General features: G+C 42.9%; 1 protein-coding gene across 2 annotated transcripts in view; it reads right to left on the bottom strand.

The window, feature by feature from the left end:
• The window catches only part of CDC14A (cell division cycle 14A), a 72097-nt gene that overhangs the window by 3928 nt on the left and 50987 nt on the right, over positions 1 to 17182 (bottom strand). For both annotated transcript variants that reach the window (XM_063427329.1, XM_063427330.1), the window contains 4 exons: positions 9652 to 9811; positions 4716 to 4825; positions 3750 to 3800; positions 2122 to 2250 (listed from right to left, as the gene is read on the bottom strand). In XM_063427329.1, coding sequence (XP_063283399.1) covers positions 2122 to 2250; positions 3750 to 3800; positions 4716 to 4825; positions 9652 to 9811 — 450 coding nt within the window. The remainder of the gene's footprint in view (positions 1 to 2121; positions 2251 to 3749; positions 3801 to 4715; positions 4826 to 9651; positions 9812 to 17182) is intronic.

Here is a 17182-nt window from a genome sequence, read left to right as displayed (position 1 = left end):
GGAGGTGGTGAGTTTCATATAAAAAAAAAAATATATATATATATATATATATTAAAAAAGGGAAGGGGGGAGGAAGGGGAATTCAACACCACCTGAACATGATAGACGCCATGCTGTCTGGGGATTAGGTAAAAACTAATATAAAGACTGTACTTTTTATAGAGGAACCGGATATACTACACAAGTCTAATCTGCATTCTAAATCTACGTTCCAGACACAAGCGCAGCACAAGATTGGAGAATTTTTCCTAGCCCGTGAGTCAGCTAAGGAAACTGGACTTTTCTGTCCGTCCTGGGATTTTCCAATTACAGGAAGAAGTGAAGTGATGTTTTTTTTTTTTCTTTGTTTCTGGCAGCAGGTCAAGAATTTAGTGGAAAAAAAGTTGACAGCTGTTTCGATTATGTTTGTTACCATGGCATTAACCCCTTAAGGACCAAGCTTCTGGAATAAAAGGGAATCATGACATGTCACACATGTCGTGGGTCCTTAAGGGCTTAAAAACAGTGGCACAGTTTTAGGTTAACTGTAATTGACAATTTTCTAAAACTGAAAAAAAAAGACAGTGGTACAGAAAGCTATAGACCTTGAAAATACTGGCTATAAGCAAAAAATAAAACAAACGATTTTATGAATATCTTGGGATATGCAGAGTAGCATCGATATGGAGGTGGCGGATTATACTGCAGATCGAGCCATTAGCTAGATGACATAATAACAATGACAAGCACTGCTACATATTAGCCCACTCAGAAATTCAGAACATGAAATCCAAAGAGAGCAACAAGTGTCAACACTTTCAGTGCCGTAAGAATGTGAAGCTGCCTTCTCCTCACATAGTTTATATTAAAGGAGTAGGACACCTATGTCTGTGTGAAACTAATTTCACTAGTTTCATTTCTCCATCCTCAGTCTCTCCAGCATCTTTATCTCTTGTTCTCCTCATTTCATTTGTTTTGTTTCTCATTTTGTTTGTGTCTTTCTTCACCTGATTTTGTTTCCCTGCTCTAAACTATTGTTACTTCAAATGATAGTGAATAATTACGAGTTTTGGCTATTTTTTATGACTCTAAACTCATGATCCAGGATTAACTGCTAAAACAATTCAGGCTCACAGTCCATGCTCTAACCTCTCCCACCTCACAATCCAGGCTTCCACCTCACAACCCAGGCTCTAACCTATCTCATTTTACAATCCAAGCACTAACCCCTCCTACCTCACAATCCAGGCGCCTACCACTCCCATCTCGCAATCCAGGCTCCTACCTCTCCCATCACATAATCCAGGCTCCTACCTCTCCCATGTCACAATCCAGGCTCCTACCTCTCCCATGTCACAATCCAGGCTCCTTCCTCTCCCATGTCACAATCCAGGCTCCTTCCTCTCCCATGTCACAATCCAGGCTCCTACCTCTCCCATGTCACAATCCAGGCTCCTACCTCTCCCATGTCACAATCCAGGCTCCTACCTCTCCCATCACACAATCCAGGCTCCTACCTCTCCCATCACACAATCCAGGCTCCTACCTCTCCCATCACACAATCCAGGCTCCTACCTCTCCCATGTCACAATCCAGACTCCTACCTCTCCCATGTCACAATCCAGACTCCTACCTCTCCCATGTCACAATCCAGACTCCTACCTCTCCCATGTCACAATCCAGGCTCCTACCTCTCCCATGTCACAATCCAGGCTCCTACCTCTCCCATCACACAATCCAGGCTCCTACCTCTCCCATGTCACAATCCAGACTCCTACCTCTCCCATGTCACAATCCAGACTCCTACCTCTCCCATGTCACAATCCAGACTCCTACCTCTCCCATGTCACAATCCAGACTCCTACCTCTCCCATGTCACAATCCAGGCTCCTACCTCTCCCATATCACAATCCAGGCTCCTACCTCTCCCATGTCACAATCCAGGCTCCTACCTCTCCCATGTCACAATCCAGGCTCCTACCTCTCCCATGTCACAATCCAGGCTCCTACCTCTCCCATATCACAATCCAGGCTCCTACCTCTCCCATGTCACAATCCAGGTTCCTACCTCTCCCATCACACAATCCAGGCTCCTACCTATCCCATCTCACAATCCAGGCTCCTGTAAACACCAGAACTCACCTTTTCCCTTTGCTACTGGAAGAGAATAGGCTCTGCCCAGCCCTTCTGGCAGCGCCTGACGTGGAGGCACACACTCTGGATGATTTCAATGGGGACATTGAGCCCTGGGCACTGTTAGTAGCGATCACCCTATAAGTAAAATGTATCAATAATAATGAGCATGCTTAATCAAAAATGCAAACGCTGATTTTTGAAGTTGAAAGAGTCAATTTTGTGCATCAAGGACTCCATGTGTTGACTGTACTTAAGTGAAGACAAAACAAATCCAAGGCCACATTGACTTGGACCAAGAGCTCAGAACTGAGTTTCCCCTCTTTCCTCAATCAAAACAGGTATTTGACAAAGAAATAATGATGTTGTCTCTCTGTGACAAAGGCGACTACTGGAGGAGTGTAGAAACCGGCCTCCTGCCCACCGACTATGGTCCAGGTTTGAGAGACCGTTTTGGAGTTATTATATATGTAACAGGATAGAGGACCTAACTACCCTGCATGGATCTAAGCGCTATTTGGAAAACTTGGGCGTTCAGATCAGAGCTATTTAACACTGTATTGTTTGTGGTTAAGGGGGAGCTCTGTGGCAGAACTACTACTTATTTGTATGTTTTTTTTCCCCTTGTTCGCAAATAATGTTAGTGCTTGATTAGAAGATTGTGCTTGTCCCATTCTGAATGTATCAGAAATGAGGCTTAGTTATTAATCTGTGGGTATGTGTTAGTGTCTTTTTAATATGATGATGGAGCACAGGGTTTTTTCTTAAGGGCTGATGACTATTTATAACAAAGGACACCTTATCTAGGAGAAAGGATATGGCAAGTGAGAGAGTTCGTTTATACTGAAGCCTGACTTCCAGGCCACGTGTGTGTGACCTCTCACACCCTGTAGAGTGGCTCAGTTGGGGTCCTAGCTTCAAAGAGGAATTTGGATTATTAGCTCTGACCTCCCATGCAATCAAATTAGCCCCTTTTGAAAATGTATTTTTGGAGTGTTTTAGAATATTGTATATTTTTCTGTAGAGGATCCTGGGAGCAAAAGCCTTGTATTATTGTATGGGAGACCCCATGTAGAGGTCTGTGCATAAAAGCCGTGTGTGTTCCAATAAACCTCAGTTGACTCATAGAACTGTTTTGTCTGGTTACTGGGGGAATGGGTATTAACTTGTGCTGATGGTTACAGAGTGGCTGAAGGAAGGTAATAGCAGAGGTAACAAGTCGGGTTACCTGTGGTCCGCTACACTCTCTAATAGTGTGGCTAAGCTAAAAGCCAGCTCATGGTGAAGGTAGGTTAAAGCATGGCTTTAAACGTTGATTTGTGCCGTTGGGAGAGGTTTGAATATCTCCCTACTGTCCTGACATAAAATGGCTACTTATGTGTGTTTGAATGTAGGAGAGAGAGTGACTAGTTATGTGTCCAAGCGAGATGTCCGACTCTGGAACTGAAATAGTTAATGAATATTTTGCCTATTTCCTAACATTTGGTTCTATCCCCTAAATTCTATTCATCCCTGCACCTTAGGTAAGTGGAGTGTCCCTTTAAAAAGAATACAAAGTTACTGTTCACAAAGCACATCTAGGATTAAATATAGACGCAATATATATGTATGTATACAGCAAATATCACACAAATCACCTGAAAGGCTGTGATGTTGTGGATCTTGTGTGTGATTTCAAGTCGTCCAAACTGAAACATAAAATGCTCAATATTAGCAGGTAACATGGCACAATGGTGGGGTTTATTACCAGTACTATCGAATGACACAGTAAAAGATGGTTGAATAGAAATATAGATTAAAATGTGACCTGTGCAATTTTTAAATATTGTTTTTAATTATATTAATTAATTAGCACCTTCATTAAAGGAAAGTGCTGCACGTGTCACATAGTGTGCTCTAAGCCAAGCTGGGAAGAATGCTGTACGTGTGAGCACACACCCCATCTATTGCAGTTTCAGGAGGCTGACTTGCACAGATGATTGAATAGGAAGAGATGCTTTCATGAAATTACACAATTTATCAAAGTAGAGTCAGTTCAGGAAACAGAGAAAGGGGGAAGGATTGATGGAATTATATATATATGTATAGGCAAAATTATAATCAAGGGTGCACTCACAGAACTTCAAGTGAAAAAAAATTAGATTTAATTAAATATAAATACATGTGAGAAAAAAAAAATCAATGTTTCGACCCTTTCGGGTCTTTTTCAAGGGTCGAACCGTTGACTTTTTTCTCAGATGTAATTATAATTCATTAAATCACATTTTTCCACTTGAAGTCCCGTGAGTGCACCCTTGATTATACTTTTGCCTATACAATGACATGGGTGGCATCCGGGCGATCTTCTGATTAATTTTTGGAAGGAGAATGCCAAGCATCTACAATTTTGTTACATATATACACACACAAACACACACACGAGATAGAATGGATTAAAGAATACAAGGAAGAAGGGGGAAATTAAGAGCAACTTGCTGAAAAAGATGAAGTCTGGCATGAGACAGTACTGCATAAATTGTGCATTAGGAAATGCTGTATAGAAACAGTAAATAGAAAGTGTGGGACATTCTGTAGGACAAACTGCAGTTTGTGGTATCACTCACCGTAGTGCTCCAGTAGTTGCTGAACGTGGTTGTCTTTTGCTCTTTAAGGCACGAAGTTTGTCTCCTTGGGTGAGACCATTTTTCTGGTCTAACTCTTCTTCAGAAATATTCTATAAGAGGCAAACACTGCATCATACATTCAATACATGTATATTGTACATACAGATTGTTTAATTGGCACACATTGTGTTTTTATGTTTTTTTCTTTATGTATCTGAAATATTTGTCAATTTGAGGCCTGCTTCATTGAGGGTATGTGGATGTAGATTTTCAGCACCACAGCACTGTGAAGCAGTACTTGCAGTGCATTGCCATTTATTAGTTTTAGTTATTGCTACAAGTACTGATAATGATACATGTGTTTATTATGTTTATATCTATATTTGGTTTTTTGCACTAAATTGTTTTGGATTTGTGACTAGGTTGTTGCCACCACAGCTAGAACTACAATCCCCATGATGCCTTGCCAGCTTTAACCCCTTAAGGACACATGACATGTGTGACATGTCATGATTCCCTTTTATTCCAGAAGTTTGGTCCTTAAGGGGTTAAAGAGATTTTTTTGTTTGTTTGTTTTTCAATAACTTTTGGGCTGCCTTCCTCCACCGCTGTTTAAGATTAGCACATTATTCAATAAAGTGAGAATTGTCACAAATTTCAGGCCTTAATAAAGAAATGGAAGCATAGCTGACGGAGGATTATTCCCAGGTCGGCCATTTTGGTTTTATATTTGCAATTCATTATAAAAAATCACAAAAATTCTCAATTTAATAAATACTTGAGTACTTTAAGCATATAAAAAGTGCAGCAATTGTAGTGGACAGAATAGTGAAGACATGAAAGAGTGATTTTGCATGTGAAAAGCGAAATTCCCCAAGAAAGAAAATAAAAGATAGAGCCAGCGAAATGAGTGTGAAGAAAAAAAAAAAAAAAGATCACTGAGAGGGTTACAGATGCAAGGAGACCTGAGAGGGACAGAAAATGCTGTGAATGGGAGGAGGAATAAAGCTAAGGGAACATTCAGAACAGCTCTGGGAATGTCTGTCATTAGGGATAATAGTTCCATTATGCTGCATGAGAAGGAAAGTGCTGCTGATCAGGACAAAGTGTACGTAATTACACACAAACACACACACACACACAGAGACATACACACACAATTTACACAGAGTGAACACGCTCAAACGACACAATATATATATATAATATATATATTTTTTGTATTTTGTTGAGGGGGTGAGAGGGAGATTTGCAAAGATGTATAATAGATAAAACATCTTAAAAATATACGAATGTCTTAAATGATACCGATATGGTGGGTAGTTGTAACTGAATTATGATTCTAATATTATTAAGATATCATAATCTGTAAGTTTTATACTGAGAAAAATGATGGAGAAAACAAAAAACAAGACAAAATCTTTAAAGCAACTTAAAAATAAAAAATTGCCATAAAGGAAGTTCTAATGATCCTTTCTGGTTTTAAAATTAAATAGTGCTTGGACATTTTCAAGGTAGGCATGGGGCTGTGAAAGATGTAGAAACTATTTGAATAATCAAATGATTGTCTACACTCTTCACTTTAAAAAGGTTCTTAAAACTGCTCATATGAACAAGACCATTTATTGTATTGCACTGTGCTTGCCAATGCCACAAAAGAATAAATCAGCATATGATAATGTCCTAAAGCTGCATGGGGTTTTCAATCAGTGGTTCAGTCATTTTGACTTAAGAGTTTCTAAGACTAAAAATATAATGTGCTCGCATCTGACAAAAAATGATGCAAATATTACTTATTAACCAAAAAAAAATTATACAAAAATTAATATTAGGATCACGCACTTGCTTGTCACACAGCAGTTAGAAGATCTGTGTATATATGGGAAATATTGTAAACTTTTCTCTACGTTGTCCAATGGCAGTGCTGTCAAATTATATCATCAATAAATGCCAGGATATAAACTGAAACTAGTTTTAAATGTATATATATATTAAAAAAATCACGTAGTCTAATGTCATACAACATATGAGACGCAGAGTTATGCTCTTTCATTATTTCAGTCAAATTATTTACTTCATTATACTCTATTTTCAACCAACTACTATATTTATGGGGGAAAAAAACAAAAAAACATGCATTGCACCAAAGTGGGGACACATTATTGTCTCCAAGTTCCAGCTCAATGATGGCAATTAATTATTGAATAAAAAGGTGAATTGGGTCCTCAGGATCCCCTAGTGAGATGCAGGATGGATTTCCTACTGACCTTATGTGCAGTGAGCAAATGCTAAATAATATGAGTTGGGGATTCCTGAAGCCCAAGTTAAAGTAGAAGACAGACAATAATGGTTCTTGTAATGCAGACCTAAAAATAATTAGCAAAGATTCACGACCTTCCTGACCAGTGGAACCCTGTGCACCCATATTACTATTTTTCCCCTCACCTCATAAACGAAGTGAGGGTTAATACAGGGCTCGACAAATCCCAGGCGTCAGGTCGCCATGGCGACTATGAATTTTGCTCTGTCACCTGCGATTGATCAGTCCGTTCCTTTTGTCTTAATCCCCATTGCAACTATCTGTGAAGCGGTGTACTGGGAGGAAGTGATGGAAACTGTAATTACTTCCTCCTGTCACTGAGGCCACACAGGGAATGGCAAGCTGGCAGGACACCAGGTAAAGAGCTCTCTGCTCGCCGCCCGCCAACATTCCGCAGAGCCAGCAGACAACCCCTTCCCCTGCGCGGCCTCAGCATCTGGAGGAAGTGATTACAGTTCTCTTCACTTCCTCCCAGTGCACATGGGCATAGAGAGACAGGAGGAGGGGGAGTCTGGAACAGCAGTAGCGTACTCCCATCAGCCACAGCCATCTGCACTAACCTGATGTCAACTTGCTGCTGCCCAGTCCTACTGGATCCCAGGGAAGCCACCTCCTAGGCCCAAAAGGTAGGAAACAGGAGGGTGGGTAGAAATATGTTTTCTAAAAGTTAATTTATTTCAGTAATGCAACGTAATAGGGGAAACCAATATATGAGATAGACGCATTACATGCAAAGCAAGATAGTTCAAGCCGTGATTTGTCATAAGTGCGATGATTATGACTTACAGCTCATGAAAACCCCAAATCCACAATCTCAGTAAATTAGAATATTACATGCAATCAATAAAGCAAGTAGTGTACATAGAACAATATCGGACCTCTGAAAAGTATAAGCATGCATATGGACTCAGTACTTGGTTTGGGCCCCTTTTGCAACAATTACTGCCTCAATGCGGCGTGGCATTGAAGCCATAAGCCTGTGGCACTGCTGTGGTGTTATGGAAGACCAGGATGCTTCAATAGAGGCCTTCAGCTCTTCTGCTTGGTTCGGTCTCATGTCTCTCATCCGATTCTTGGCAATGCCCCATAGATTCTCTATGGGGTTCAGGTCAGGTGAGTTTGCTGGCCAAGCAAGCACAGTAACGGTCATTGAACCAGGCTTTGGCACTTTTGGCAGTGTGGGCAGGTGCCAAATCCTGCTGGAAAATGAAGTCAGCATCCCCATAAAGCATGTTCCAAAATCTCCTGGTAGACGGCTTCGTTGACCCTGGACTTAATGAAGCACAGTGGACCAACACCAGCAGATGACATGGCTCCCCAAATCAACACAGAGTGTGGAAACTTCACACTGGACTTCAAGCATCTTGCAGTGTGTGCCTCTCCATTATTCCTCCAGACTCTGGGTCCTTGGTTCCCAAATGAGATGCAAAAGTTGCTCTCATCAGTAAAGAGAACTTTGGACCACTGAGCAACAGACCAGGTCTGTTTTTCTTTAGCCCAGGTAAGACGCTTCTGACGTTGTTTGTTGTTCAGGAGCGGCTTGACAAGAGGAATAAGACTTCTGAAGCCCATGTCCAGGATCCGTCTGTGTGTGGTGGCTCTTGATGCACTAACTCCAGCCTCAGTCTACTCCTTATGAAAGTCCCCGCCACTTTTGAATGGCCTTTTACTGACAATCCTCTTCAGGCTGCGGTCATCCCTGCTGCTTGTGCACCTTTTTCTTCCATACTTTTCCCTTCCACATAACTTTCTATTAATGTGATTTGATACAGCACTTTGGGAACATACAACCTCCTTCGCAATTACCTTTTGAGGCTTTCCCTCCTTATGGAGGGTGTCAATGATGGTTTTCTGCACAACTGTCAGGTCAGCAGTCTTCCCCATGATTGTGATTCCTACTGAACCAGACTGAGAGACCATTTAAAGGCTCAGAAACCCTTTGCAGGTGTTATGGCTTACTTAGCTGATTAGAGTGGGACACTGTGATCCTAGAATATTGCACCTTTTCACAATATTCTAATTTACTGAGATTGTGGATTTGGAGTTTTCATGAGCTGTAAGCCATAATTATCGCACTTATGACAAATCACGGCTTGCTTTGTATGTAATGCGTCTATCTCATATATTTGTTTCCCCTTTTACGTTGCATTACTGAAATAAATGAACTTTTGCACGATATTCTAATTTTTCGAGTATCACCTGTAGATACAAATATAATATTATATGAGATTTGCCACCTCTGAAATATAAGGCTACACTCCACAACTCATAAGAGCAGTAAAGGCAAGATAAAATAAATTTCTAATGCCATGACAGAATGCTGTCACATACAATTGTATAGTATACTTTTTTTTTATAAAAAAGCAAAAACAAAACAAGTCACAATTCAACGCATCATTATTAACGAGATATATAATGCTTCTTGATTTCTTAGTGTGCGAAAAATCTATAGTTTATGAATTTACCTTTGTGAGCAATTTGTTTAGTAGTATGCATAATAACAATATACAAATATGCATTCAATTAATTTGAATGTACACAATTCATTCTGCGACTTTTGCACAAAAAGAAGACTTTGTTCAGATATGTACTTTGCTATTTGGAATGACAAGTTACCTCTCCTGTTTTGTCCAGATTTAAATGACGATACAGCCTCTCGCTTACGGACATATCCTCAAAATCCGATAAGATCCGGGTCAAAGCTCCATCCTCCAGCGGATTCTGCTTCTGTTTACTCCTATGGAGGTCACCTTCAAGCCACAGCCATGTCTGCTTCCTGGTGACAAAGACACATAATGCTGTATATGTAACATAACAAAAATGGTTTCACTTGTATCTACATTCATAAATGTAAAGGGAAATTAGTGAACAGTGCATAACCTAATTGCACGTTGGCAGGCTCACTGTGTATTCTAGTAAAATACCTAAAAACGTGCTGAGTCTCTGATATCAGTTCTGCCTTCAAATGTCAAACCTTAGTCCACCTTCTGGACTAAATCACCCCTTCAAGCCCAACATAACCTACTTTGTGGCTGCATAGTAAAACAAGAAGAACATCTACAGGCCACTGAAACAACACAGCTCTATAAAGCATGGCCATAAATGGGCCTAATAGTTCCTCAAGTGATAATGGCTTTGAATTAAAGAGCCTCAGACCACGCAGATAATAAAGTCAATACACTTTGATTGTTACTAGGATTTGTTTTCTCTATTTCGTCAAGTTATTATATGTGGGAGGCAATATATGTGGAATCTGGTGTGATGCATTTGTGAAAACATATCTGAGACCATAGGAGGATATTTTAGTACTGAAAGCTGAAATGTGGAGGCATTGCTACCACCACATACAGTAGAATATATCCTTCTATTCACAGTCACCATCAGAGGTCTGTGCCTGGTTTCTCTTAAACATCTTATACTATTATTCCTGTAATCCCATTGAGACAGACACCCTAGACAAGACATCCAATATCTCATTCCAGTCAATCCTTGTATATTCTGTCTTCATCTCAACTGGGACATTATTCAGTGCACTAGTATTTCAGAGAGAGATAGAGAGAGAGGTAAGCCAGGAATCTCATATAAACATGCATGAATCCGGGGTAGTGCCAACAATACATGTTTTATAATTACAAGTATGTTGGGGACGAGGGCTGCAGATGTGACTGCTAGGGAGAAAGCAAGGCTCTGACCTTTTTCAGAAAAAAAGATTGACAAATAGTCATAGTCAAATGAACTCCGGTAGTCAAAGACTCAAATAAGATAAAATGTCCCTCCTGATAGAGAGGATTAAATCACTGGATTCCAGCCCCCTCTATACTTGTAAATGCCTGAAGGAGAAACAAGGGGTATTGCATGGGACTGTGTAGAGGAAAGACTTTATTTATAGCCAAGTTCATCCCATATTTCGAGGGAATGTATATTTTAACGAGTTGCTGATTTGATGATTGTGCCTTTGGTTTTTCAGGTGTAGAGATGCTGCTTGATATGCAGTAAAAGTAGAATATGTATGTTCAATATAGTCCCCTTATATCCTTGGTCTGAGATTTTACGGATGTTATAAAATGACTCAATGGAAATTTTACAATTCATTGCAGAAACTTGTGGTATAATCTAAATTGAACAAAGGACTTTGCGCTTAAAGACAAATTGTAACATTTAAGAAGGTATTATGGGTATGATAATTTTATGACAAGAAGCACCTGAAATGTATATCTAACCCTGGAGAGGGTGGCAAAGACAGGAGAGTCACCATGATACAAAGGGAATAGATAAATCAGAGAGGGGGGAAATGGTAGAAAGTGAAAGAGTGTTACAGAGAAAAACGGTCAGTAAAGGGACACTATAGGCACCTAGACCACTTCAGATCATTACAGAGGTCTGAGTGCACTGTCCCTGTCAAGTTGAACCCTGCAATGGTAATAATTACTGCAGTTATTGAGAAACTGCAATAGTTACCTTTGAGGGTTAACTCCACCTCTAGTGCCGGTCTACCAGACAGCTACTAGAGGCGCTTACGGGTCATTAGGCGAATTTTGGTCGCCTAACTGATGCTCGACGTCTTCACGCTATGCATGAGGACATCCAGAGTCAGCTAAAATCCAATAGGAAAGCATTATTTCAAGAGACATTGGCGCTGGATTCAGATCAGTGAGAAAGGTTTTTTTTAAGAGGGTGGGGATTACGAGTAATGGGGGCTTTATAGGCTAGGAAAGAAATTTTGGATTTCTAGCCTTTAGTTTCCTTTTAAAGAAACACTATGGTGTTAAAAAAACCACTATAGTGGTGGAGTAAATATTTATATGATCGGCCCCATATTAACTCTGGAGTTAAAAGGTGTTTAAACTTATCTTTTCTTCATCTCTGCACAAGTCTCGCCACAGCTGACTCCGCCTCCAAGACTGAGATTATCAATCTTGATGATCTCAACCAATGGATTGCTTTCCCATAGGAAAAAATGCAGAGCTGTTCCAATCAGCAAATCCTCATAGAGATGCCCTGAATCAATGCGTCTCTATGGGGAGCATTCAGTGTCTCCTTGCAGAGTGTGGAGAGACTGAACACACAAGTGCTGCACGCCGTCAGCACTGTCCAAGGAAGCACCTCTACTGGCCGTCTGAGTGACTGCCACTAGTTGGGTAACTAGGCAGCATTTACATTGAAATCTCTGGAATGGCAGTGTTTACATTGAAAAGCCTGCAAGGACATACTATAGATACCAGAACCACTAGATTAAGCTGTAGTGGTTCTGGTGATTATAGTGTCCCTTTAAGAGAGCAGGTGACACAGATGTAAAGAGATGGCATGAAAGATTGTGTGACCTGAACAGCAAGTACGAGAGACGTATTACAGGACTATTCTATTCCTTAGAGTCCTTCGACCTAAGATGAGTGTAACGGATCCACTGGCACCCCGACTGGGTACCTCCGTTGAAAGATGCTCCTAGCGCTTCCAGAGGACTCCAAGCACTCCACCAGACACCATAAGCACCGCAGGCTGCAGCTATCTCCCTTCAGAACGAAGCAGGAACAAGCTCTTACAAGAGCTCAGTGATTATAGCAAGGGAATATGCCTAGCATAGCAATCCCTTGTAGCAGATTCCCCCAATAAGAGACAGGACTCAAGTTGAGGGTAAAAATAGAACTCTGGACTGGCTCATCCAGCCTGGCTTTTATTTCCAACTCACACATACAGGCCACACCCAGGGGGAGGCATAAAAGAACCAATGACATAGATGTTACCTCCCACACATCCCCTCCCCTTAGTGTGACACATAATCCCATTATGCATACAGTGTAAAATATACTTTTACACAACTTTCATAACTTTAAAACCATACATCACATTCACATAAAAATACATATCCACAATCAATCCATTCAGGGGAACAACATATTAAAAAATGGCATGAATCCGACCAGGGGTTCAAAAGTTACTAAAAGTATCTTTTGTTCCTTTCTGGCTGGCAGAAAAACATCCCCACAATGCACCCTGGTTTCCTCCCTTCTGCCCTGGAGTTAATTGGAGAAGTAATCCAATTACCCAGGACTAAAGGCAGACTCCATTAACCACATGGTTGCAAAACAACATAAAACACTTTAAATTACATAAAGTCACATTTACACATAACACACAGACATTTCACCTATCCCCAGATAGCTGGGATCTGCACGCACAAAACTACCGAATAGCGCGCAGATCCTACTCACACAGTACAATTGCCATGGAGCTAAAGTCTTTCCCATAGTCTTTCATTATATGAATAGGCTCCATGGTATGGCTATCTGGGGTATCACATTCCCATAAAGTCTGGTCCATAGTCCAAAGGCAAGAGGCGGGCAATCAGCCCCCTCCAAGGACACGTGGCGAGGTCGGTTTCGCCACACTTCTCCCCTTTACCCCCCAGACTAACAGGGTACTTGACCTCCTGCCGGTCAGTGCCCTTGTTAGTCCAGCAGCCCACCCACAAGACAGAAACAGCAGAGCAGCCCACCCACAATAAACAGTTACTACACCTGGGTGAGGGAGAATCTTGTCCAGGTTCAGGTGCGGGGGACTGGTAGGCTGTGTGGGGGACTGGTAGGCTGCCTTGGTAGGTTGCTGAGGGGGCAGAGACCAGCGGTACTCTGTCCTGTTGCCAGCACTACCACGGGAGTAGTCTGGTTGGAGCCTGGTTGCTGGAGACCGACTGTCTCCCCTTTAAATACACCGCTCTGCTGCTGGAGACCGACTGTCTCCCCTTGAGTTACACAGCTCTGCTGCTGGAGACAGACTGTCTCCCCTTTGGCTAAACAGCCCTGTTCTGGGGGGGCAGGATCGACCGTCCCTACCCCCTGTGCTGGAAGTGCAGAGACCACGGTCCCATCTGCACAGGTGTGGGGCTTACAGTCTCCCCCTGGTACATTAAGCTGCCGCTGGGGAGAGGTGGTAACCAGCTCCTCTCCCATTAGAACACTCTGCCGCTGGGGAATGGAGACTGGGCTCTCTATTCCCTGTACATTAATGATCCGCCGCTGGGGAGAGGTGGTAACAATCTCCTCTCCCATGCATACTTCCCGTCTCTGCAGAGGGAGACCGACTGTCTCTCCTCCCAGCACAGAGTCCTGCTGTTGGGAAAAGGGGGCTGGGCTCTCCATTCCCTGCTGGATACTCTGCCGCTGGGGAATGGAGACTGGGCTCCCAATCCCCAACAAATCACACTGCCGCTGAGGAGGGAGGACGGCCCCTTCAGCTCCCTGTAACTTGGGCGCAGAGACCACGGTCCCATCTGCACTGGTGTGGGGCTTACTGTCTCCCCTTGGTGTGCTAAGCTGCCGCTGGGGAGAGGGGGTAACAAACTCCTCTCCCTTACACACTTTCAGCCGCTGGGGAGCAGGGCTGACTCTCTGTACTCCCTGTAGGCAGGGCGCAGAGACCACGGTCCCATCTGCGCTGGTGAGGGGCTTACTGTCTCCCCTTGGTGAGCTGCGCTGCCGCTGGGGAGAGGGAATAACAAACTCCTCTCCCTTACACACCTTCAGCCGCTGGGGAGAGGGGATAACCGGCTCCTCTCCCTACACCGTAGACTGCCGCTGGGGAGCAAGAACGGCACTTTCAGCTCCCTGTAACGCACACTGCCGCTGGGGATCTGGGCCGACTGCCCAGCATCCCTGTAGGGCCGGTAGAGAGACCGCAGTCCCATCTCCACTTGCCATCTGTGGGTCTTCCCAGGACCAATCCGTGAGGCCCCGCAACATTTGTGAGTAAGGGCCCGGTGGAGAGACCTTGGTCCCATCTCTACCTGCCTGTTGTGGTTCCTCACAGGACCAGTCTATGAGGACCCCCACTTCGGGTTCCTCCCACCGCCTCAGGGAAAGACGGCTAACCTCCTCAGATGCAGCCTCTACTCGGCTGCTGTACCGCTCCTGCTGCTGAGCATACTTCCTCTCTTTTGCCAACCGGAATTCTCGGTCCAGCCTTGTGTTTCGCTCAGCCATGACCTGGTTCCATATCACCCGGCGTGTCTCCATGGGTATATCATCCCCATACTCGGCCACTCGCTGCCTCACCTCGGCCAGCCAATCATCTCCAGAGCCAGAACCTTCCATACTTGTCTGCTCCCAGGGGCGCTGCACGACTGCTAGCGTTGCCCTCAATTTGTAAATCCAAACAGTGTCTCTGAGCTGCTTTACCTCACACTAGGACGCCATCCCACCGCTTGCCACCAATGTAACGGATCCACTGGCACCCCGACTGGGTACCTCCGTTGAAAGATGCTCCTAGCGCTTCCAGAGGACTCCAAGCACTCCACCAGACACCATAAGCACCGCAGGCTGCAGCTATCTCCCTTCAGAACGAAGCAGGAACAAGCTCTTACAAGAGCTCAGTGATTATAGCAAGGGAATATGCCTAGCATAGCAATCCCTTGTAGCAGATTCCCCCAATAAGAGACAGGACTCAAGTTGAGGGTAAAAATAGAACTCTGGACTGGCTCATCCAGCCTGGCTTTTATTTCCAACTCACACATACAGGCCACACCCAGGGGGAGGCATAAAAGAACCAATGACATAGATGTTACCTCCCACACATCCCCTCCCCTTAGTGTGACACATAATCCCATTATGCATACAGTGTAAAATATACTTTTACACAACTTTCATAACTTTAAAACCATACATCACATTCACATAAAAATACATTCAGGGGAACAACATATTAAAAAATGGCATGAATCCGACCAGGGGTTCAAAAGTTACTCCAAGGACACGTGGCGAGGTCGGTTTCGCCACAATGAGCTTACCCCAGATAAACTTTACACAAGTACTTCACTCCTCACTCTACCACCTAAGATGAGCTTACATGCCCATGAAAACCATACTACCCAGCTACAGTCTGCAATGAACGCTGCTGCCAGGCTGATTTTCCTCTCCAGTTGCTCCTCTTACACCTCGCCCCTCTGTCAGTCCTTACATTGGCTTCCAGTATCCTGTAGGAGTTCATTCTTAATACTAACCCTTACCTGTAAAACTCTTAACAACTCTAGCCCGTTACATTTCTTCACTGACCTTCTCCTGACCGCTGCTCACACCCTTACTCCCTTACTGCTAGCTTGTTCTTGCAGGACTTCCACGGTCATCTTCTTTCCTAGGACTCTCCCCTAGTCTTCAATCATTTAAGAAGTCCCTAAAAACCCATCTTTTCAGGAAAGCTTATGGCCTCCCAGAGTAACCACTATCTCACATACCTGTCTCTCTCTCTCTCTCTCTCTCTCTTAAAGGGCAGCATTCCACTCTCTCCTCTAGTTCTGCTTCACTTCCACCTTGCTTGGTTACTATCCCCCTTAATGCCTGTTAGATGGTGTTTTATACCCCACCTTCTCTAGACTGTAAGCTCATTTGACCAGGGTCCTCATCCACATATTGTGTATTTGTCTCATTTATTGTTAAATTTCTCCATTATATAATATTGTAAAGTGCGGTGGAACATGTTGGCGCTATATAAATGCCAAAACTAATAATAATAATAATGAGCTCACATCATTTAGTCCTCTTAGTATCAATTCTACTCCCCTCCCACTAGAGCACTTTCCTGTCAAAGCCTAACAGCACCTATCACATCTTCAGCAAGATCTACTTGCACTATATTTTAGATCCCTAAACTCATATTCATATTGCTGGGAAGAAATGTATTGCAGAGCTGATGGTGAGAAGCAATTCATCCAATGCCCAGCTTCTTCCCATTACACACTCAGAGGGTGACATGTGACAGTAATTATAAGGGGACCAGTCTGTTCTTGAATGGCTGCACACAGACCTAAAAATCTCTTATCAAATGGAAAGTGCGTAAAACAAAAACAAAAAATACAAAAAGTAGCTCAGTAGCAAGTAGATAGCATCAACTTTCCCAAACAAGGGATTTCATATCAAGTAGACATTTTTTTTAAATGTTACTTTTGTTGTGGGTGAAGAACATATTAATTGTTTGAAAGGAAAGGCTGAAATTGAAATGGTTATAGTGCCTGGGGTCCCATGGAACTGTCTCTCCATTCTGTGTTAAACCATTTTTAACCAATGTAACACTGAATGAGGGTCCCTGTCTTCCAATAGCCCCACCCCCACTGGAGGTAATGCTAGTTCAGAGATAACACAATTCTTTGTGGCCATAGTGA

The sequence above is a fragment of the Pelobates fuscus genome, chromosome 7 (assembly GCF_036172605.1).
Source record: "Pelobates fuscus isolate aPelFus1 chromosome 7, aPelFus1.pri, whole genome shotgun sequence".
Classification (NCBI taxonomy): Eukaryota; Metazoa; Chordata; class Amphibia; order Anura; family Pelobatidae; genus Pelobates; species Pelobates fuscus.
The sequence above is the reverse complement of the archived record's forward strand: the minus strand, read 5'-3'. Positions and strand labels throughout refer to the sequence as shown.